A 22,611-nucleotide genomic window follows, 5' to 3' on the forward strand; every position below is an offset into this window, starting at 1 on the left:
TGACTCTGGGTGGAAGCCAACCAGGGCTAAGCTGCCTGTAAGGTTCTCATTGAGCTCCTTGTGTTTCTCCTGTGGTATTCCCCCAGGACACCCCTGCACTGGGCTGCAGCTGCAGGAAAAGCGGAGTGCGTCCAGTCACTGCTGGACTTGGGCATGGACAGCAACCTGAGGGACATTAACGAGAGCACGCCCCTAGCCTACGCTCTCTACTGCGGCCACACAGCCTGCGTCAGGCTCCTCTCCCAAGGAGGCCGGTGAGTTTATCTGGTGTCTTCCTCTCAAAGATCTGTGACATTAACGTTTCTCCAAACCACCATCATGCAAACCCGGCAATAACAACACTACCTCTGTGTGTGTGTGTGTGTGTGTGTGTGTGTGTGTGTGTGTGTGTGTGTGTGTGAGTGAACATGTAGAGGTCAGGGAAGAGTTTTCAGAAGTTTCTCTCCTTCCATCATGTAAGGTCCAGGGCCGGAACACAGGTCATCAGGCTTGGTGACAGGCATTTTTATCCGCTGGTCCATCAAGTGGTCACAGTGATTTAATAATATCAGAATGACGTGATATAAGTAACATTTTTAATGATCTAATTAAGTGTGTGTGTCAGCTGTCATCTAACATAGAGTGAGATGGTCTCCATTATGTGCAACAGGATGAGTCCCAGCTTGAAGTCATCAGGTATGGCACACAGGTGGTGAACCTCCTCTTTCCAGTCCTTATGCCTAGGTCACGTTTTTTGAGACACTTACAAAACTTTCTGAAGATGCCAAAAAAGCTTTTTAAAATCTGAGTTACAGCCGTCATATTATGGTGTTAAAATATTTAGAAAAATTTCATAATATATTTTCTCTGTTATTTAAGTAGTAAGCTTGTGTTTGCTGCATGTTAGAATAAAAAAACATATTTTAATCAGAACACTAGTGTAACTGTAATCCTGGGATTCTGGAAGCAAAAGCAGGAGGGTCGTGAGTTTGAGGCTAGCCTGGGCTGTCTGAGGCTAGCCTGGGCTCTCTGTGTAAGGAGACACCGTTGATAAATGAATAAATAACTATTAACTTCGTTTAATGTAGCTATTTTCCAAAACAAGAGAAATAATAAGAGCAGCACTTTTTTCCATTCTTGGTAAATCTCACTCTCTCTCTCTCTCTCTCTCTCTCTCTCTCTCTCTCTCTCTCTCCCCTCCCCCCCTCTAATTAGACAATTAAGCCAACATTGATTGAATTTTTTTCTGTGCTATAGAAATTTCATCTGGTCAAAGCCCAACACCAATGAAGAGAGAAATTAATGGCACCAGGATTTTCCCTTCTCTGCTAACACTCGGACTGATTACCAATCAGTCGTCAGGTTTCATGTCCCTCTAGGCTCTGTTCCGTGCAAATCCATGCAAGCTTTCCACATCAGAATTCTTAATTCTCCTAGGGGGGTTGGTGAATCAAACCTCAAGGCAACAAAAGGTCATCAGATCTACTGGGTTGCTGTCCAAGAACAAATTCAGTTTCGGCACTGTTCCTCCAAACAGAGCGCGTCAGTCATCAGGTGCTGCGCCCACTGCAGAACAAGACTGATAGACCTGACTGACAGCTGCCTTTAAATCAGCGTGCTTTAAAGTCAAGAAACTGTCCCACCCACTGGATTTCAAACCAAGAAAACGAGGGAGTATGCTTATATGCACTAAAAAGTCATTTATAAACCCATAAGCAACAAAATACCACTGCACCAGTCCAGAAACTATTATGAAAAAAAAAATGTGAAGGCAATAAATACAAAATTTAGTCAGCTTTTCTCTTCTCTTGGTTGCTTATATAATACCACAGATATGATGCAAACTCTTGAAAGCCTTGATTTCTTGTCCAGGCTCATCAAGTATCTCTAGACTCTCCTGTATTATTTCATCATTCATACATTCTGCTACACAGCTACCTGAGTAACGTGGGGAGTCTCCATTCTGGGTAGTCATTCACTGATCATGGGATTGCCATGGTGAAAGGGAGATAGATAAAAATGTATTAACAATTTAAAAGTATAAACGGATATATAGTCATATAAATATGCATGTGTGTACGTATGAACAGAGAAAAGATAGTGGTGAAACTGTTTTCATAGTGAGAAAGCATCCATTGTCTGCATCCAAATGTAGTGCTGGTGGTTGTCAAACAGACTACAGTATCTTATTCTGAAGAGTAATTTTGCAGTCCCTCCTTGGCAGCCTGCACATGGGTCCAGTTTCGAGGTTGATCCCTAACGCAGAAAGCATGGACTTGACCGTGGCCTCAAAAGAGAATAGCATAGACTTTCCAAAGAACTGGAACAGAACAACGCCTCGGGGAAACTCAGCTTGAGCAAGCCCGCCAAACAGCTGCCGCTAACCTTTTTTCGGTTGAGTTTGCTTGTGAGTGGAGTATTGCTCACATCTGCCACACCCGACCGCTGGCACACATGACTTCCTCTTCCTCTGGAACTCAAACTCAAACTAATTCGTCTCTGCCTGTTTCCTTTAGTAGAGTGTTTTTCGTAACTGTATTTGGGGTTTTTTATGATGTGAAAGAATAACAAAGAGCAAACTATGAAATGTGCAAGATGCTGGATGCATATGACATTGCTGCCGGACCCCCTGGGATCTCTCACTTGGAGCAGAGAGCCAGTTACCTCTGCAGCTCCTATCCTCCTCCTGCCCAGTGAGGCAGAATGCACACCTTATTCTTCATCTCTAATGCCTCTGTCACTGAGATGAGAGAGCGGGAACACTTTAAGCTATTTTCAGCTTGACCAATTGATAACTGAAAACAGATTGCCATGAGGTCATTGAAAGGCTAACCTCTGGAGGCTCAGGGCATGGTTCAGCCAGTAAATACTTGCACAACAAGCCTGAGGACCTGAGTTTGATCCCCAGCACCCATGTAAAAGGCAGGCATAGTAGCCCACAGCTGTAATCCCAGCGCTGGGGAAATGGAGACGGGAAGTGTTTGTGGCTTGCTATTGAGCCAACCTAGCTGAATAAGCAAGCTCCAGATTCAGTGAGGCTGTGTCTCAAATAATAATCATCATAATAATGTTGGTCCAGAGACATGGTTCTGCACACAAAGGAGCTTGCTACGCAAGCTTATGTCTGAGCTCTATCCTTGGAGCCCACAGAAAGGTCAAAGGAGAGAACCAGATTCACAGAGTTACCCTCTGACCTGCACAGATATGCCCTGGTATGTAAGCACCAGCACTTAGGCAAACCATACAACGTCAACACAAAAACACAAATCTCTCCTCAAAAGGGATCAGAGATGGTTTATTCTTGAGCCAAATGTGGGTGGTCAAGGGCCTGGCAACATAGATTTGAGTTACTTAAAAGTTCACGTTCCAAGATGAAGTTTTTTTGTTTTGTTTTGTTTGTTTTTCGAGACAGGGTTTCTCTGTGTAGCTTTGCGCCTTCCTGGAACTTACTTTGAAGACCATGCTGGCCTCGAACTCAAAGAAATCTGCCTGCCTCTTCCTCTGCCTCCCAAGTGATGGGATTAAAGGCGTGTGCCACCACCGCCTGGCATTAATTTTTTTTTAATTTTATAATTTAATTTTACATATCAGTCACGGATTCCCCTGTCCTCCCTCCTCCCGCCCCCCCAACCCACCCCCCATTCCCATCGCCTCCAGGGCAAGGACTCCCCTGGGGATTCAGCTCAACCTGGTAGATTTGGTCCAGGCAGGTCCAGTCCCCTCCTTCCAGGCTAAGCAAAGTGTCCCTGCATAGGTCCCGGGTTCCAAACAGCCAGCTCATGCACTAAGGACAGGTCTGGGTCCCACTGCCTGGGTGCCTCCCAAACAGTTCAAGCTAATCAACTATCTCACTTATACAGAGGGCCTGATCCAGTTGGGGGCTCCTCAGCTATTGATTCATAGTTCATGTGTTTCCACTGGTTTGGCTATTTGTCCCTGTGCTTTTTCCAATCTTGGTCTCAACAATTCTCACTTTTACAATCCCTCCTCTTTCTTGCCAATTGGACTCCCAGAGCTCCACCTGGGGCATGGCCATGGATCTCCGAATCTGCTTCCATCAGTCATTGGATGAGATTTCTACGACGACAGTTAGGGTATTTGGCCATCCGATCACCAGAGTAGGTCAGTTCGGGCTTTCTCTCAACCATTGCCAGTAGTCTATTGTGGAGGTATCTTTGTGGATTTCTGGGGACCTCTCCTGCACTTTGCTTCTTCCTATTCCCATGGCGTCTTCATTTATCATGGTCTCTTTTTCCTTGTTCTCCCTCTCTATTCTTGATCCAGCTAGTATCTCCAGCTCCCCTAAGCTCTCTTTCCCTCAATCCTTGCCCTTCATTTACCCCCCATCCAGTTTGCTCATGTAGATCTTCACAACCCCACATCTGACAGAGGGCTGATATCCATAATATATAAAGAACTCAAGAAATTAGACATCGCCAGGCGGTGGTGGCGCATGCCTTTAATCCCAGCACTCTAGAGGCAGAGGCAGGCGGATCTTTGTGAGTTCGAGACCAGCCTGGTCCACCAAGCGAGATCCAGAAAAGGTGCAAAGCTACACAAAGAAACCCTGTCTCAAAAAACCAAAAAAAAAAAGAAAGAAAGAAAGAAAGAAAGAAAGAAAAGAAAAGAAAAGAAAAGAAAAGAAATTAGACATAAAAATGCCCAACAGTCCAATTAAGAAATGGGCTATAGAGCTAACCAGAGAATTCTCAATAGAGGAAGCACAAATGGCTGAAAGACACTTAAGGAATTGTTCAACATCCCTAATCATCAAGGAAATTCAAATCAAAACGACTCTGAGATACCACCTTACACCTGTAAAAATGGCTAAGATAAAAAACACTGAAGACAGTTTATGCTGGAGAGGATGTGGAACAAGAGGAACTCTCCTCCACTGTTAGTGGGAATGCAAGCTTGTACAGCCACTTTGGAAATCAATATGGTACTTCCTTAGAAAATTGGGAATCAATCTCCCCTAAGACCCAGCTGTAGTACTCTTGGGCATATATCCAAGGAATGCTCAATCATACCACAAGAGCATTTGCTCAGCTATGTTCATAGCAGCATTGTTTGTAATAGCCAGAACCTGGAAACAACCTAGATGCCCCTCAACTGAAGAATGGATTAATAAAATGTGGTACATATACACAATGGAGTACTACTCAGCATAGAAAAACAATGACATCATGAGGTTTGCAGGCAAATGGATGGATCTAGAAAAAACCATCCTGAGTGAGGTAACCCAGACTCAGAAAGACAAACATGGTATGTACTCACTCATAGGAGGATACTAGATGTAAAAGAAAGGATGACTAGACTGCTACTCACAACTCCAGGGGCTTCCTAGAAAACAGGACCCTAAGAAAGACACAGGGATCCCCCAACGACAGAGAAATGGATGAGATCTACATGACCAAGATGAAGTTTTTATAGAAACAGAAGACAGACAGTTGTGAATCCAGAAATCTTGCGGATATGTTGATGGAAACAATTGGTAGGCAGGTTAGAACAGAGCGGGGGAATTTCTGCTCTGGGTCTCTGGTACTATCTGACATTCTTAGTCTCTTGGTTGATGGGAGCTAGGTATCAGCTTGTTTACTCCAAAGGACTTACCTGATGGTCACCAACAGAGGAGGGCCATCCATGGCTATTAAGAAGACTGAAAGTGACCTGAGATAAGTTGACTCTGGATTTGTAACATCCCAAACACTCCTGAAGTTTTAATCTAATTAATTGCAGAAGCATCAGTAGGAGATGCAGCCTCTTTCAGAGAACCGTCATTCACAACAACAATAAATAATTGTTAAAGATTAAATAAATAAAGTTGACAGATACAGAGGAAGGCACGCACATCAACCTCTGGCTTCCACATGTAGGGAGAAGAGGAAGGTGGCGGGAGGAGGAGAGGGAAAGGGAGGGGAGAGGGGGAGGGAGAAAAGAGAAAATAGCCTCTATGGAACTTAATTCGGAACTTAATGCAGAAACCCATCAAGCAGCCAAAGAGCCAAAAGTAAGCAAAAGTGGAGTGCAGAGTCCTGAGTAGGATGGCTGTGCCACACCCACCAAGGCTCAGGGACCATCACAAAGAGCCAGGAGCCGGGAAGATGCGCAGCCAAAAGATGTCTTCTGGATCTCATGCTGCACTCAGGGACTCACTGCTGCTGCGGTTATCTGCATAAGACCTGTGCAGGACTGGACCTGTCAACAAATGTCAGCATGAGTGGGGAGGGATCCTCCCTAGGGAATTCTCTGCTCAGGGGATAGGATGTCATTTTCTCCAGCAGTGTAACCGTGATACGTTGCTTATGTCCCAGGAAAAACTTCCCTCCCACACTCATGCAAGAAACCCTAGCTAACCTCAGTGGGAGTGCTGGAAAGGAAACTGGTCTCAGCAGGAGAGGGAAGGGGATGAGAGAGAGGGGAGCTAGGATGAAATGACCAAAATGTACTACATGCATGTATAGCATTACATTACATACACGTACAATACCGTCAAAGGGCAACAAAATGGGGAAGGAGACAAGACTCTGACCCGAGGAATGGAGAGACGTGGGTAGCACATGCCCATAAGCACAGCACTCAGGAGGTTGAAGCAAAGAGATGATGGGGTTGACGCTACGTTACGTAGAGAGTCCCCATCTCAGAGAGAGGAGAGGTGTTGAGGTACCACCTGTGCAAGGAGTTAACAGAAGGTGGGGTCCTTGAGCAGAACCTTGGCTTGAAGACTGCAGGCATCTGGGGATGAGCCCAGATGAGCTGATGAAGCAGATGGAATGGGGGTTGGGGTGTCAGTATCTTCTTCTTTCCCCTGTTTCCTGTCCTCGCATGGCACTCTCGTTCTTTTCTGTTCCTCTAGAGCAGAACCTACTCGGCCTCTTCCTTCCCAGAACAGTCGACCCCAAAAGAAGGAAGGACGGTTCAGCATGCTCAACCAAATCTTCTGCAAACACAAGAAAGAAGAGCAGAAAGCCACTCACAAGGGCCACAGCAGGGACAGACATAAGGAGGAGGGCACCTCGGAAGTCAATGACATCATCACCACCTTTGACAGCGTCGTCGTGGATACCAACTGCCAAGATCAGCCTGGGGACCAGGTGGCTATGGTTGTCTTTAAGAAGAAGACCTCAGAGAATTCAAAGTATCTCTTGCCAGAAAGGAAACCTCTGGCCCGGAAGGGGCTGCCACCAATCAGAACACAGAGTCTCCCACCCATCACCCTGGGCCAAAGCCTCCTGACAGCCTCCCATGGAGCCACTTCCCACACTGGCATGAGCTCTGGTCCTCAGCATCCTGCCCAACGTTCTCAGAAAAGTCGGAGTGAACAGGACTTACTAAATAATAGGACTGGCTGCCAGATGTCACTAGACAATCCCTTGAAGGGGGACACTAATCAAGCATTCTCTTCCAAGACTTGGACTGTGTCTTCTTCCGATAAGTTACTAGACAGGCTATTTGCTGGCCAGCCTGGTCACCAAGAGCCCTCTGGGCCACCTCATCTTCCTCATCTACATAATCCCTCACCAGGTAATGGCCTTCCTTCCTTCTTCTCTTTCCAAAGGCCTCCCTCATGCATGGAGTGTCTCTTGTAGAGTTAAGCTAGTAACTGCCAGATGAGTAGCCTGCAGGCAAGGGCAATCACATAGTAACTACGGTCGCTTTTATTTTTTTCCTGGACAAAAGAAACGTTTGAAGATTTCTGGGAAGTAAAAACTTTCAGCCTTTCCACCCTGAGTGTGCTGAGGTAAAAGTGTGCTGTTCTTGAAAAACAGCAACAGAAGCACAAAGAGTATTGCTGTTTCCTCGAAAAGTGATTGTTTACTGGAGTTCTGTGGCACTCTCATTCCCAAGATGCTAATTTTCTTGTGCACTTAGTTGAGTGTTTTAAACCGTCATTCAGTCTCCACCCGAGATCTATCCCACCAACACCTGTGGTGAGGGAAAAAAAAATGGTAATACCTTGTTTGGACCTGTGTAGAAAAAATGTGACATATTTGCACATTTGGTTTATACCTCCCCACACACCAAAGGCTTGCATGGTTCTTCTCCCTTTCTCCTCACACAAAGCTACCAATGTCATTCAGTTTTTTAGCTTATGCTTCCAGACACATTTTACACATTTGGTATAGGCCTATACTTACAAACATGAGATCTTTCTTTCCTCTTCTCCATATTCCTGCTCCTGACAGCTTCGAGAAGTGTCAGCTTTTCTGTCCCGCTGTTTTGCTCTCAAACTCAAATAACCTTGTCCCGAGCTTTAAAAATAATTTCTGCAAATAAACAGGAACTCTTTACATATCCCCTTGTAATAATTATCATAGTGAAGAACTTAAATTTTGGGGAGGATGTTGGCTTGCACCTTGAATCAGGAGGCAGAAGTGGGTGGATCTCTGTGAGTACATCAAGCCCAGCCACACTTACATAGTAAGACCCCTTCTCAAAAAAAAAAATAATAATAATTTAAAACCTTACAGTTTATATACATATAAATATTACATATTAAAAGATATTGCCTGGCAGTGGTGGCGCACGCCTTTAATCCCAGCACTAGGGAGACAGAGGCAGGCGGATCTCTGTGAGTTCGAGGCCAGCCTGGTCTACAGAGCGAGATCCAGGAAAGGCTCAAAGCTACACAGAGAAACCCTATCTTGAAAAACAAAACAAAACAAAAAAACAAACAAACAAAAACATATTAATATTCCATCATTATAAATAAAGCATCACACTAAGCACTTTATTTTGCTGTTTGCTTTTTTAGAGGGTTAGCATTGAACTTACTATGTAGCCAAAGATAACCTTGACTCCTAGTCTTCTGCTTTACCCTCCACGTGCTGGATTATAAGTTTATGTCTTCTTGCCCAGCTCTTATTTTTACTTAAAAAAAAAAATTCATAAGGGATTCTGAGCCCCTCTTAGGCTGTAAAACGACTCCCCAATTCTGCTCGCTCACATAGTGCCTTGGTTTGCTTTTAAATAAATCAATTGCCAATACTTAAATCCTGACATTTTATATAAAAATCTACAGAAAGAGTCTAACTTTCTCTTGAGAAACTGAAGCCAACATTCTCATGTGACAATAATTATAATTGTAAATATATAAATATAATTATAATATATAATTATAACAATAATAATCTGATTAACTCTGAGCCATCATGGTCCTCTTGAGTGCTGCTGTTCCCAGTACAATTCAGAATTATTTATATCACTTACTCCTTATCAATATACTTTAGTTATTTTTTTTCTGGTAGTAGGTTAAGGGAGAAAATTATATATTTACTAAAACCGTATATCTGTCTAGGTTCAAAAAAGGAAAAACCAATATTTTATTTTATTTTATTTTATTTTATTTTATTTTTTTAGTATGGAAAGGTCAAGTTTCTGTTTGAATGTGGAATTTTTCTTACTAATTATTTTTTAACTCCTGGTGGTCAAGGGACAGTTTTGAATGTCATCCTCAAGAATGCCATCTACCTATTTGAGACAGGTTCTCTCTCATTGGACCCAAGGTTTACCAATTAAGTTATACTGGCTGACCAGTGAGCCCCAGGGTTTCTCCTGACTCCACCTGCCTAGTGCTGGGATCACAAGATTAAGGCAGCACACTCAGCAGTTCTGCATGGGTTCTGGGAAACACAGATCCTTGTGTTTGAAAGACACTTTACCAACTGAGCCACCCTTGTGGTGGTTTGAATAGGAATGGCCCCACAGGCTCATGTGTTTGAGCGCCTGGTCACCAGACAATAGGAGGTGTATGGCCTTGTTGGAGGAAGTGTGTCACTAAGGCATGGGCTTTGAGGTTTCAGATGCTCAAGCCAGGCCCAGTATAACTCTCTCTTGTTGCCTTTGGATCCACATGTAGAACTCTCAGCTCCTTCTCCAGCACCATATCTGCCTGTGTGCTGCCACACTTCCAGCCACGACGACAATGGGCTAACCCTCTGAACTGTAAGCCAGCCACAATTAAATGTCTTCTTTTATAAGAGCTCCTGTGGTCATGGTGTCTCTTTGCAGCAATCAAACCCTAACTAAAACACCCCTCCAGCCCCAACCAGCCTATTTTATATGCAGCATACTGGACACTCCTCCATCATTGACATATGCTTGATGCACAAAGTTTTTAAAGAAGAATGTGGATCTTCTCATATACTTAAATGTGCATATATGTGTTTCAACACAGGATAATTATGGATGTTCACATGAAAGCTGTTTGCTGATATCTGAGCCACTTAAGATTTGGCTTACTCCACAGAGCACTGAAATCTTTGGCTGGTGGCATAGATGATGTTTTTATACTGTTGCTGCCAAAGAGTAAAGAGAGAACCCACGGTTCTACCACCTTTGACAATTTAGTGGCCGCTGGAGCTACAGGCGAGCCTTCCTTTTTGGAATTAGTTCTAACCTGGCCAAGCTAATAATGCTTCCTTTAGAGAACCCTTTGAAAACTTGGAAGTCTTGTTCTTTTTTCTGTCTAATATAAGTGAAGGTTGGGTTCAGCTACCTATAACAGAAAGCCAAAGTCATGGTTCAACAACATAGGGGGCTGATGCAATTCTTCACAGTTGCACAGTCCTGTAATGGCAGCACTCAAGAGGCTGAGGCAGGGGTAGTCTAAGTTCAAGGTCTAGTGATACCCTGTCTCAAAAAGAGGGAGAGGATATTTCACTTGCTATCAAAACAGGTATGCTACCCTCTTCAAAGTTTACCAAATTGCTGAAATCAGTGTTTGCAAAAGAGAAAAAGTTGATTGGCAGCAGAGCCAAGCAAGCAGGGGTGGAGGGGTGGGGGGGACACGACACCCAAATCCCAGAGCTCCATCCCAAGGCCAGCGTTTGAGAGTATTTAGAGGCTATAGATGTTGGTGGTGTAGGGCAGGGGGAAAGATAATCAGAGGTGAGGTGACCCATGTGTGTATCATCCAACTTTGCAGCTCTTCAAAGATGCAAGTTCAGGATGGCATTGTGAGCACGATCTGAGGGTAGAATTCTGCCTTCTTACCTCAAAAGGGTCCCTCACCAGATATCTGCACCAGCCCAAGTGGATAGCTGGTGATTCCTATAAAATCACCTCAAGTCTGTGAAACATGATCTATAGCAGAGATGTTATCTAAGTCATGCTAGGGGAGACTAATAGCACACTGCTCATCTGCATGACCACATAGATAGATAGATAGATAGATAGATAGATAGATAGATAGATAGACAGATAGATAGACAGATAGATAGACAGATAGATAGACAGATAGATATAGAAAGAAAGAAAGATAGATAGAAAGATAGATAGATAGATGTAGATAGACAGAAAGATAGATAGATAGATAGATAGATAGATAGGTAGGTAGATAGATATAGAAAGAAAGAAAGATAGATAAATAGATATAGATAGACAGAAAGATAGATAGATTAATAGATAGATAGATATAGACAGACAGACAGAAAGATAGATAGATAGATAGACCGACAGACACATACATACATACATACTTACATACATACATACATACACAGATAAATAGGTAGGTAGGTAGGTAGATGATAGGTAGATAGATGATAGGTAGACAGATAGACAGGTACATAGATACATAGATAGAAAAACAGATAGACAAATGCATACATATATACACAAATGTAATAAAATTTTGCTTAAAAATCAAAAGGGTTCACTGAAGTAGTTGAAGTTGCTTATTTTGGGCTGGTTGAAATTTCGCGAAACTTCCAGGTTTTTACAGCAAACCTCAGTTTAGTGAACCACTTGGCTAGCTCTGTGGCACTGGCTTTCGGTGCATGGTCCCTTTGGCTTTGGATCTCTCTTCTCTCCTGCCTGGGTTCAGCACCACCAACAGGAGCTCATGGTGCAGCTGTCTGAGTTCCTGACAGCTGCTGTGCGTCCTGCGCTTGCTCAGCAACCCCAAACATTCAGCTGCACCCGGGACTGACTGCGCAGTGTTTATTGAGAGCCGTCAGCGGGCCGCATGAGCCATGAGGAAGAGCTCTCAGCGGAATGAGTTGGGATTTTGGAGAGCCTCAGTGTAATTCATTCCAGCCGCGCGCAGAGAAAATGGAACGGAAAGGTCTGGGGTGTTTTCTGCTAGCCTGGTTATTTACAGGCCGTCACTAGAAAAGAAAGCTCACTTCCTTATTTCCCTTGAGAAAGAGCTTTCTCCAGAACTTTCGAGATTATCCCAGCAACAATGCACTCTTCAGGCTAGGTTGTTCAGCACCAGTGACCCCTGCTTTGAAACCCACCGGGAGCTTTTCCAGGACCAAAGGCCACTTCCTAACCTGGACAAACAAACACAGCCCTCGCAGCGGGGGCTAGCCTGTGCCTCACTCTCAGCTGCGTGCCTCCCATCTCAAAGCCCCACCACACACACACCCTTAGCAGTTCCTGACTAACCTCTCAGTTCCTTGAAAACCTGCCACCTTTCCACTGTGTGACATCTTTGCCTGTATGATTTTAGCTTCTGTCTACGACATGTGACAAATTCCTACGATATTTTAAGAGCCAGCTCAAGCTGGGCACAGTGGTACGCACCTATAATTCCAGCACTGAGTCGGAGGCCAGCCTGGGCTACATAGGTCAATAAGCATCTTCTGTTTGAAGGTCACAGTGACACCTATAAATAGTGGCCCCTCCTTACGGAGCACTTTTCACTACTTACACTGAGAGAGAGAGATTTTTATTCTCACTTCCCGCTTTCTAGACAAAGCGCTTGAGACTCTCAGAGGTTAGCTCACCTGCCTGAGGCCTCAGAGCTAGACAGTGTTGTGCCCGCGTCTCGAGACCACCACAGAGCCAATGTCCGATGTAAGCACACAGGGGTTTATTAATAACAAAACAAGCCCAGGGCTTTGTTTGTGTCCAACACTTGACTCAGCAGGTGGAGGAGGACGGCCCCCGAGCACTCACTTCAAGGGGTGTATGTAGGAAAGGTTTACATGCAGAGGGTTACATATCTCGGGATTGGATGAGGGGGTTGGGGGTGAGGTAGTTCTTTGAAGTTACTGGCTGAACTATAAGCATGAAATTATTAATGGCTGACAGAATGCAGGGTATCTACAGAGACGTAAGTTTTTGTTGCTGTTTTAAACTCTGTGTCCTGTTTTACCAAGTCTAGGATATGTTGATTTATTGTTCCAGCCTTCTCTTCCCATGAGTTCAACTTCTGGTCAATTCTAAAACTGCTGGTCGGCAAATATCTTTAGAGGAAGGGTCAGGGAGGCAGCGTCTCTCAAGAGGGCTAGTGATTTCTCCCTTCCAACAGGAAGAGACAGACTTATAAGCGAGGTCTACAGGATTCAAGGACATCTCTTCTGTAGGGCTTAGGTCTTAAAGGTCCTCCAAAACACTGTGCAGACACACACAAAGTAGCTAATGCGAACCCCCTTTCTACCGAGGTGACCTGATACAGCGTGTCACAGCATGTTCCTGAGGGACATCAGGATCCTGTGTAAACTGTTAGCCCTGTGTAAACATAGACTAGATCTAGAATAAGAGAGCTCTAAACAGGTAATTACTGACTTGATTATTTTACTGTCCCCCACAGGGTGTGTTCTCTGAAGGTTCCTGATAAGAAAATAAATCCCTGTTAGGGATGCAATAAGCCAGTTGAGCTTAATAAACAGAGAGAAGCAACTCCTGGGTGACCCCAGGAAGGCAGGAGAGAGAACACATGGCAGGTCTGGTGACCAGGTCTTAAATACCCTGTAGGCATGGTCTTGAGGAGCCCCAGGGGAGGGGCTGACCTGTGGCGGACTTTCTGAAGGGCGGGGTCCGGAATGGGAGGCATGGGCCCTGAGCAAAGGTTCCCGACAGTTCCTGAGATAGTACTAAAAGAGCTTTGGGCTATGTACAGATCCGTCCTGTCCCTCAGAACAGAGCAGAAGGCCAGCATGGAACCTTCCAAATGACTATCCATTCTCCCATGCAAACAAGGTTTCTTCTATGCCTAGGGAGATCGGAAAATGTGAGTTTTAAGGTAGAGATACAACTAGTCTGGAGCCTAGGTTCTGTCCTTTCCCAGAAAATGACCTTAAACATACTTAAAATGTCTCCAAACCTCAAGGTCCTCATTTGGCAAATGAGGAAGATAATAGTTAACCAATACAGAATGAGACCATGCCTACAGCAGTTGCCCAGTCCTGACAATAGAGGGTACTTAATAAACAGCATCCATGCTAGGTGGTGGTGGCACACACCTTTAATCTCAGCTCTCCCAGAGGCAGAGACAGGCAGATCTCTGAGTTTGAGGCCAGCCTGGTCTACATAGTGAGTTCCAGGATAGGCTCCAAAGCTACAGAGAAACTTTGTCTCCAAAAACAAAATTAAATAAACAAACCAATAGCATCTATTGGTCGCAGTATTAAGGCAACTCCAATGTAGTTAAAAGGGGGGGGGTGTTTTATGGGGTAACTTACAAGTGAAGGGATAGGTTACAGGGTCTGGGAAAGGTGTAGTGCAGTCCAGCAGTGTTCTCTGGAAAACTCTACTTGATCTACCTCCCGAGTCCAGGATCCTGGAACCAAGAGAGCCAGCACATCCAGATATCAGGTTTAAGGGCTCCTGTCTCGGCCCTGGCTTGTAGGCATGACAGTTACTGAAGACTCAATGGGGGTAGTACTACCAGGTCAAAGCTTGAACAGCTACCCAAAACAAGCATCCATAATTAGCTGTATCTAGTTACAAATTTCTTCTCAAGTGTAACCCCACTGGGGATTTAAAATAATTCTACTCAAGAATGTTACCTCTTTAAATAATGGACCCTGGATTATTTTACTTTCAAGGTTAAAGGAATGAAATATAATAGCAAAGTTATGAACCACAGAAACCAATCTTTGCTGTCTCCGCCATGTGGCACTGCTTAGGTGACTGCCATGCATAGCATGCCCTTGGAGCCCGCCAAGTAGATGGAGTCTTTGCTCATGCACCCCAGCTTCTTCTCCTAAGGATTAGCTTTGTCCAAACAGAAGTCTTGAACTCAGTGAGCTCCACTGCAATTGGGTTCCTTATCAGGCTACTAGGCAAAAGCTAAAATTGGGTGTGTTGTGTGCATTTAGGGGGGGTTGATTTTGTTGTTAATTTGTTTTGTTTTTGCTAAGGCTGGTTGAGTACTTTATCCTATAAGCCAGTGGTTTTCAGCCTTCCTAATGCTGTGACCCTTTAATATAATTCCTCATGTCATAGTAACCCCCCAGCCATAAAATTATTTCAATGCTACTTCATAACTGTAATTTTGCTACTGTTATGAATCATAATGTAAATATCTTATATGCAGGATATTGGTCCCCATAAAGGGTCATTTGACCCCCGGGTTGAGAATCACTGCTATAAGCTAAAAGCTGACCATGTATTCTCCAATTCAGTCTCAAGACATTTGGAAAGACATAAAATTAGTTTCATCACTTTATAAATTAGGAAGTTGGGGCTTAGAGAGGTTATGTCACTTGAGCAAGATCACCCAGGGAGAGCATGGTGAAGCAGGAAAACAAACTGCCTCAAAGATGGAATTCTTGTTCACTATTTTACTCCATCAATGTTTAAAAGGACTTCAATACCTTTTTTTATGGACATAGTTTTATTTTATTTTTTTATTTTTATGCATATGATTGTTTTGCCTGCATATATGTCTGTGTACCACGTGTGTGCCCGATGTCCAAGGAGGCCAGAAGAGGGTATTGAATCCCTTGGAATTGGAGATACAGCCAGTTGTGAGCCACACACATCAGGTGGTGCTGGGAATTGAACCTGGGTCCTCTAGAAGAACAGCCAGTGCTCTTAACTGCTGAGCCATCTCTCCAGCCCCTAACTCTTTCTCTGTATATGAGTGATTGCCTGCATGTATGTATATCACACATGTACAGTGGCCAGAATGGCCCAAAGAAGGGGCTGGACCTGGAGTTACAAGCAGTTATGAGCTGTCATATGGAAGAGGAACCCTCTTCCTCAGCAAGAGCCACAAACACTCTTAATGGCAAAGCCTTCTCTCCAGCCACCCCACACCCACCCCTTTAAAAGTAACTTTTACATTTTCTTTTGCTCTCAGATATCTGGAAAATCCATCTCTTGAGATCAATAACGTGCTGAATTTTTAACAACTGGCCTTCAAAAGTCAGTGCTTGTTAATTTCTGTGGTGGAAATATTGCCATTTGATGGCCACAGACAAAGCACCGGAGTGTCCTTAAAAGCTTGCTAAAGTGCCAACGGTGTAACCATCTGCTCCAAAAAATAGGTTCTCATGCACACATTGCTCCAGCACAGCAAAGCCCAGCCAGCCAGCCTCAAAGTTAAAGATAAGCCATTTCTTGGCCAAGCATGGTGGCATATGCTTTTAATCCCAGCACTTGGGAAGGCAGAGGCAGGCAGATCTCTGATGAGTTTAAGGTTAGCCTGGTTTATATATTGAGTTCCAGGACAGCCAGGGCTACATAATAGAGACCCTGTCTCCAAAAAATAAAATACAAAAAAAGACAAGCCATTTCCCAAGTGCATCATCCTTTGTAGGTCAGTCATTTTTAGTTCTGACTTCACATTTGAGTCACTGGTGCAAACCTGATGCTCCACCTGCAAAGATTCTGACTTAATCCAGTTGGGGTGTTGTTTTTAAACTAAATCTCAATCTTACCATATTACCAATAAAGACTCAGGAGTCAGATGCTGGGGTGAAAACCTGCTAGCTCAGAGAGGCTGAGGAGCAGCCAGATGACCTTCCTCCTTAGCCAACTCCCATGGGGAAAAAAACAAAAAAAGAAAAGAAAAGAGCTTCTCAAAGTCCCTCCCTACTACTTCCTGTTTGTTTCTTCGTTTCTCCATCTGTTTTCCTGACACCCTCTGATCCTATATGGCTACTTCCTGTTATCTAGTTACTGGCCCCACCTCTTGACTCATGGTTGATCTTCTTTAATTAATGAAATCTCAGGGTTCACAGAGTGATCAAATATCCCACAACAGGGTGTGGCCAAGACAGCAGTAACTATAACCTAAACTCACCCCCATGGACTATGCAGCAGGGGCTGAGAAACACTGTTCTAGAAAAATGATACCTAGCCATCACTCACACTCAGCAGAGATGCCGAGACAGGAGGTGACACCGCTAATCCACATGACTGGCATCTTCCCAACTTTATAATTTTATAAGTTTAACTCTTTAGAGCAACTCATTGTGCTTGTGGATGACATTTTATTTAGATTAGTTCAATTGAAAAATGACTTCTAGATGTGGCCAGATGACTGGGTGGGTAAGGGTGCTTTGCCACCAAGTCTCCTGACCTGAGTTCTAGACCCAGGATGGCGGTGGGAAGATTTCTACTTAGGTAACACCTAGCACAACAGAGAGCAATGGCAGAGGCCAATTGTAATGGCTCACGCCTGTGACGCCAGTGCTCAAAAGGCAGAACTCCACACACACCCCAAAATTTTTTTAAAGTAAAACAAAAAACCCACCTCCCCCTCGGGCACATCCCCCCATGGGTGTGTAAATTTAACAAAACATTTTTTTAATGCCTTCTCCTTTAAGCTGTGAGTGGCTTATAATAGCGTATGGCCATTATTATTTTCATTGTGTCGGTTACTTTACAGGATCTTCAACAACTTTTGTGACTATCTTGTCCATGGACTTTGTAATTTGCTTCTGGTTGAGTCTCAAGTGATTGATATGCATGTGTTTGTTCCCAGGACAAGCTCTTCAGCATCTCTCCCCAAACAGACCTAAGTTCAGGGATCTCCCTTTCCCTCGGAACAGCCTCGCACCTCTGCCCGACCAAAAATGTAAGTACTGGAACCCCCTCCCACCCTCCTCCCCAGCTCCTTCCACAAGCATTACCACATCTAGACAAACTCAGCAGCATTTCCCTTTCTTTTTGTTTTTCAAAAGAACGTCAGGTGCCAATACTTGTGCACAATCCCTAAAAGGTCCTTGAAATTAGTAATGTCTACTTTAAAAAAAAAAATCTTTTCTCCCCTCAGGGAATTTTGTTTGAAATACAAACAAAAGAGTAGAAGTTTATTTAGCTATGTATTATTTAATGTCTTTAAGAATGTACTTTAAGCTGGATGTGTTGGGACATGGCTTTAATTCCAGCACTCAGGAGGATCAGAAGTTCAAGTCTAGTCCTGGATGTGTAACGGTGGAATTTGAGGCCAGCTTGTACTACGTGAGATGAGTCTCAGAAGTCTGAACATGATTGATTTCTTTTCTGTGTGGGACCCAGCAATTATTTACTTGCAGAGCAAACATTCCTAAGCAGAAAGGAAGTACTTGATGTGTTTGGTTTGGTTCTGTTTTGTTTGAGACACAATCTCACTGTAGAGCCCCATCTGGCCTTAAAAATCTCAATTCTCCTGCTTCACCCTCCCAAATGTTGGATTGCCAGTCCATCTCAGCATGCCTAGTTTCTTTTGCTTTCTTCAGTTAGCTTTATTTATTTATAGTCACAATATTTTATGTAAAACACTCATAATGTAAAACATACTCTTCTTAGACTAGAAACCTTCAAACTGAATAAGCCCAAATATCACCGTGCATGCTATTACAGGGGTCCCAACACCTAGAAATTATGAGTTGATATATCCTTACACCCATACTAGGAGGCAGGTTTTCTCCCAGTGCCCATTAGACAGGCAGGGGAACTAAGTTCAGAAAAGACTTTTCCAGCAACACGTAGGTAGCACCTAGCACAACCAGGAACAAAGCCAGAGGCCAAGAATGTTGCCTCCTGCCTTTCGTGGTAGTGCTCAAAAGGCTGAAGCAAGGAGACAGCATGTGAGGGCAGCCTATGCCACATAGCTAGTTCAAGTACAGCCTGAGCGGTGTAGATACTCTGTTTAAAAAAAAAAAAAATCAAAAAACAACAAAAGAAACAAATGTAAAAGCTAATCAGCTGCCTCATGAAACAAGCCAGTTTAGTTTCTTCTTTGTATGCAATCCTACCCTGTTTAACACACACACACACACACACACACACACACACACACACACACACACACAACCCCGTCTGCATTCAACTGTGAGTTAGCTCATTTTGGAACTGGCCTAGCAATTCCAGACAGGCTCCTAACCCTTTCTCTTCTGTTGCTGCAACAAGGCCAGCATGATGAGACTGTCATCATTAAATGAGACTGTCAAGATTACAGGAGACAACATGCGTACATGCCTGAGACCCTTAGCACATTTATTGACACAGAGTAAGCTGGCAAGATGCCCTTTCTCCCCCAGGCTAGAGTTTAAATGAGGCCAACCAAGAGTTCTAGGACTCCAAGTAAAAGCAGTGACTATGGGGTCATGGTACAATGTCATCTTTCATAGTGATGTCAACTCAGAGCTGGAGCCATTTGTCCAGAGTTAGAAGAGAAAGCCAGGATTCCTCCTTGACAGACTGGTCCTCTACCTGTACTGACTTGTGCAAAGTGAGGTCTCCAGCCTGCACTCACCTTTATCAGCTCCCTTGGCCTTGAATGTGGCCTAGTAAAGCCAGAGAGAGGCTTTCACAATTTAATTCCAGGAGACAAGACAAAGATCTCTAATCAATTTTGCTGAATGCAAAGAAATCGGACAAAGCCGAACTCTTCCTGAAAGAAACCTGAGAGCCTTTGGAGGTTTGCACAAAATGTCTCCAGGCTTGTTCAGAGCTGTGTGCTCAGCTGCTGCAGCCCAGAGAACTTCTCTGCCAGGCACGCACAGCCAGGTCACGTGGGATCAGAGCTGTTGCAATCCTGTATTTGTGCATCTTTCAAATCCCTGACATGTAGGAAGCCTGATTAGATGTGAGCACACAGCTTTTCTCCTTAGTCCAGCTCCCACCAACAAGGGCTTCTCAGAACAAGCTCCCTCCCCCTCCTTGAGACATGGCAGGATCCCCCTGTACCATCCCAGGGTAGCCTCTGGGAGAAGCAAATCTCCAAGGTCTCTCATTCTATCCTCTCCAATCCAGTTCTATCTGGAGAGCCCCTGAGAACAAACCGAGTCCTTCCAGCAATCCCAAGCCAACGAGGACATGGCCCACCAGCTGAAGAGGGAGAGCGGTCCGCCAATCCCACCCAAGATGAAAACTAACTGCAGATGCTCTCTGCGGAAATCTAGAAGATATATATTTTTCAGCTCTCCAGGGGTGAGATTACTCTAGTTTCTATGAACAAAGTCTTAACTTAGTAAGCTGTGTTCTACAAGCCATTCACAGTTTTATAATTCAAGATTCCTTATTTCAAACAAATATACTAGCTAAACATGCACTTAGAATCTTCGAGTGTGCAAGCATTACCAAGTCAATGAGTTTCTGTGAGCCCTTCTACACACTGTAATTTAGAAACAAAACATATTAACTGTCAGGAAGATTTAGGATGTTTCATTCATGTTTGTGGCATGTTTGCTGTTTTGTCTCCGTTGGTTTTTTTGTGGGTTTTTCTTTTTTCTTTTTCTTTCTTTCTTTTTTTTTTTTTTTTTTTTTTTTGCTTCTTAGATGATTTTCTGTATTTTTTAAGTATATGCTTTGCTGAATAAAAAAAAAATATATATATATATAAGAAAAGTAAAACTAGGCTTGTTCTTCACATTTATTTCCATCCTTCCTTGGCCTGACAAAACTTAATTAAAATTCAGTACTAAATTCCTATTGTGGTCACAGTGTATGGCTTTGAAACACAATCTTCTGCAAAATATTTTGCTATTGTCAGCTCTTGGCTTAAACCCAAGCCACTTGATGGCGTTTATGTCTCCTCCCTGTTATTTAATTATTTCCAACTTCTTTTGTGTTCAGCTATAGCTGATGGCCCTGTAATAAGAAGGGTCACAGGAGCCAGCAGCGTGTGCTTCCTGGCCTGAGAGAATGTCAGGCTGGAGGCCTTGCCTAAAGTCACGTAAGGTGACAGTCACTCCATGGTATCCAGGTTTTGGAAATACAGCAAGTGTATCATTTCCTACTATTTATTAGGTTTATTCTCTAGTGAGACCAGACTCTCTGCTGTTATGATCTAGAGCCTTCTTCTTGTGGCATATTACAGGACACAATGTACACCCTCAAACACTGACACCCCCCCCACTCTCCCCACCCCCAAGAGGGAGTAGAGATGTAGAGAGGGAGTTGTCAAGGGCAGGGGTGGTAAGAAGTGATAAGAGGTGGAATCCATCCAGTGATGATTGTACTTGAGGTTGTGAAAGCAAAAGCAGATGGATGGTTCAGCCTCCTACACTGAGCAGAAGCTGAAGAAGAGCAATCCCCTCTCACAGAGGAACTTTTTCTTTTAAGTTATTTATTTATTTATTTATTTATTTAACATCCCAAGTACAGTTTCCCCTCCGTCCTCTCTTCCTGTTCTCCCCCCCACCCCCACCCTACCTCCCTTCTGCCCCACATCCATTCCTCCTCTGGTTCTGTTCAGAAAGAGGCAGGCCTGGGGTGCGGTGGGGTGGGGTGGGGGACACATGGAGCTCCCTGGGAAAGTGAAATAGGAGAGATCTCATGGGTGGGCTGGGGGTAGGTGGGGTTGAGAACATGAATGGATAGAGGAGAAGAGGACTGAAAGAGATGACTGGAAACGGGGAGCATGTCCAGATGAGGTAGAAACCAAGCGCTAGGGAAACTCCCAGGAATCTACAGGGATGACCCCAGCTAAGACTCCTAGCGATAGTGGATACACAGCCTGAACTGGCCTTCTCCTGTGACCAGGCAAGGCTTCCAGTGGAGGGATTGGGACACCAACCAGCCACACAACCTTGAACAACAGTCTGTCCTACCTATGGGATGTGATGGTGATGCAGAGGTTGGGTGATGCTGGGAGTGGCCAACTAATGACTGATCTAGCCTGAGACCCATGTCACAAGAGTGAACCCACCTCTGACACTCCCTGGAGTGCCAGGACCCAGGGGCTGGATGGCCCAGAGATCTAGGATGGAACCAAACACAACTGGAGAAAAAAAAATGTCAATGACATGATGCCTGTAATATTCTGCTGTACTCATAGATTGAAGACTAATCCAATTGTCATCAGAGAGCCTTCATCCAGTAACTGATGGAAACAGGTGTAGACCCACAACCCAACATTGGGCCTAGCTCAGGGAATCCTGCTCAATAGAGGGAGGAGGGATTGTATGAACCAGAGGGGTCAAGGCACCTTTAAGATCTAGCTTTTGGGATTTTCTTTCTTTCTTTCTTTCTTTCTTTCTTTCTTTCTTTCTTCCTTTCTTTCTTTCTTTCTTCCTTTTTTTGTTTTGTTTGTTTGTGGGGCACTTTTGTCTTTGAAGCCTACCTGTTTGCAAGCATCAGACTGTTAACTTGTTCAGTGTCTCAGTAGGCTACTTTATAATATTTTCACCCACTAGTAAATGCCTTTCCCTGTACTGCCTAGACTAGCCAGGATAGGCCAGCTTCTGCTCCAATAATAAACATCCCCAACATCTCATTGGTCAAGGCATTTCGTTCCTCAGCCACAGTCCGTGTCCCATACCAGTTGACAGAGTTAGCTAGTATAGATTCCATCTCGACATGGTTTCCGTGGTGATCAAGGCAGAGGAAATGAGCTGTGAGTCATCATTTCCTCTCACGTTTCTTTTGACAAATCAAACTGTGTGGATGTGTGACTAATCTCAAATGGGGGAGGAGTACAGACACTCAGTCTCTTTGCATGTGTAGAAAAGAGGGAATTAA

At 44.1% G+C, this 22,611-nt stretch overlaps 1 protein-coding gene across 4 annotated transcripts in view; it reads left to right on the top strand.

Moving 5' to 3' along the window:
- Ankrd55 (ankyrin repeat domain 55) overlaps positions 1-20,362 on the top strand; it is a 96,517-nt gene extending 76,155 nt beyond the window's left edge. Inside the window, exons 9-12 of one of the 4 annotated variants that reach the window (XM_036207184.1) lie at positions 87-254; positions 6,836-7,503; positions 17,648-17,740; positions 19,903-20,362. In XM_036207184.1, coding sequence (XP_036063077.1) covers positions 87-254; positions 6,836-7,503; positions 17,648-17,740; positions 19,903-20,024 — 1,051 coding nt within the window. In that variant the 3' untranslated portion in view covers positions 20,025-20,362. Of the gene's footprint in view, positions 1-86; positions 255-1,236; positions 3,387-6,835; positions 7,504-17,647; positions 17,741-19,902 lie in introns of those variants that run through there. The other 3 variants (XM_036207185.1, XM_036207186.1, XM_036207187.1) reach the window with 3 other exon arrangements.
- The last annotated feature ends 2,249 nt before the right edge of the window (positions 20,363-22,611 follow it).

The sequence above is a fragment of the Onychomys torridus genome, chromosome 15, assembly GCF_903995425.1.
Source record: "Onychomys torridus chromosome 15, mOncTor1.1, whole genome shotgun sequence".
NCBI lineage: Eukaryota > Metazoa > Chordata > Mammalia > Rodentia > Cricetidae > Onychomys > Onychomys torridus.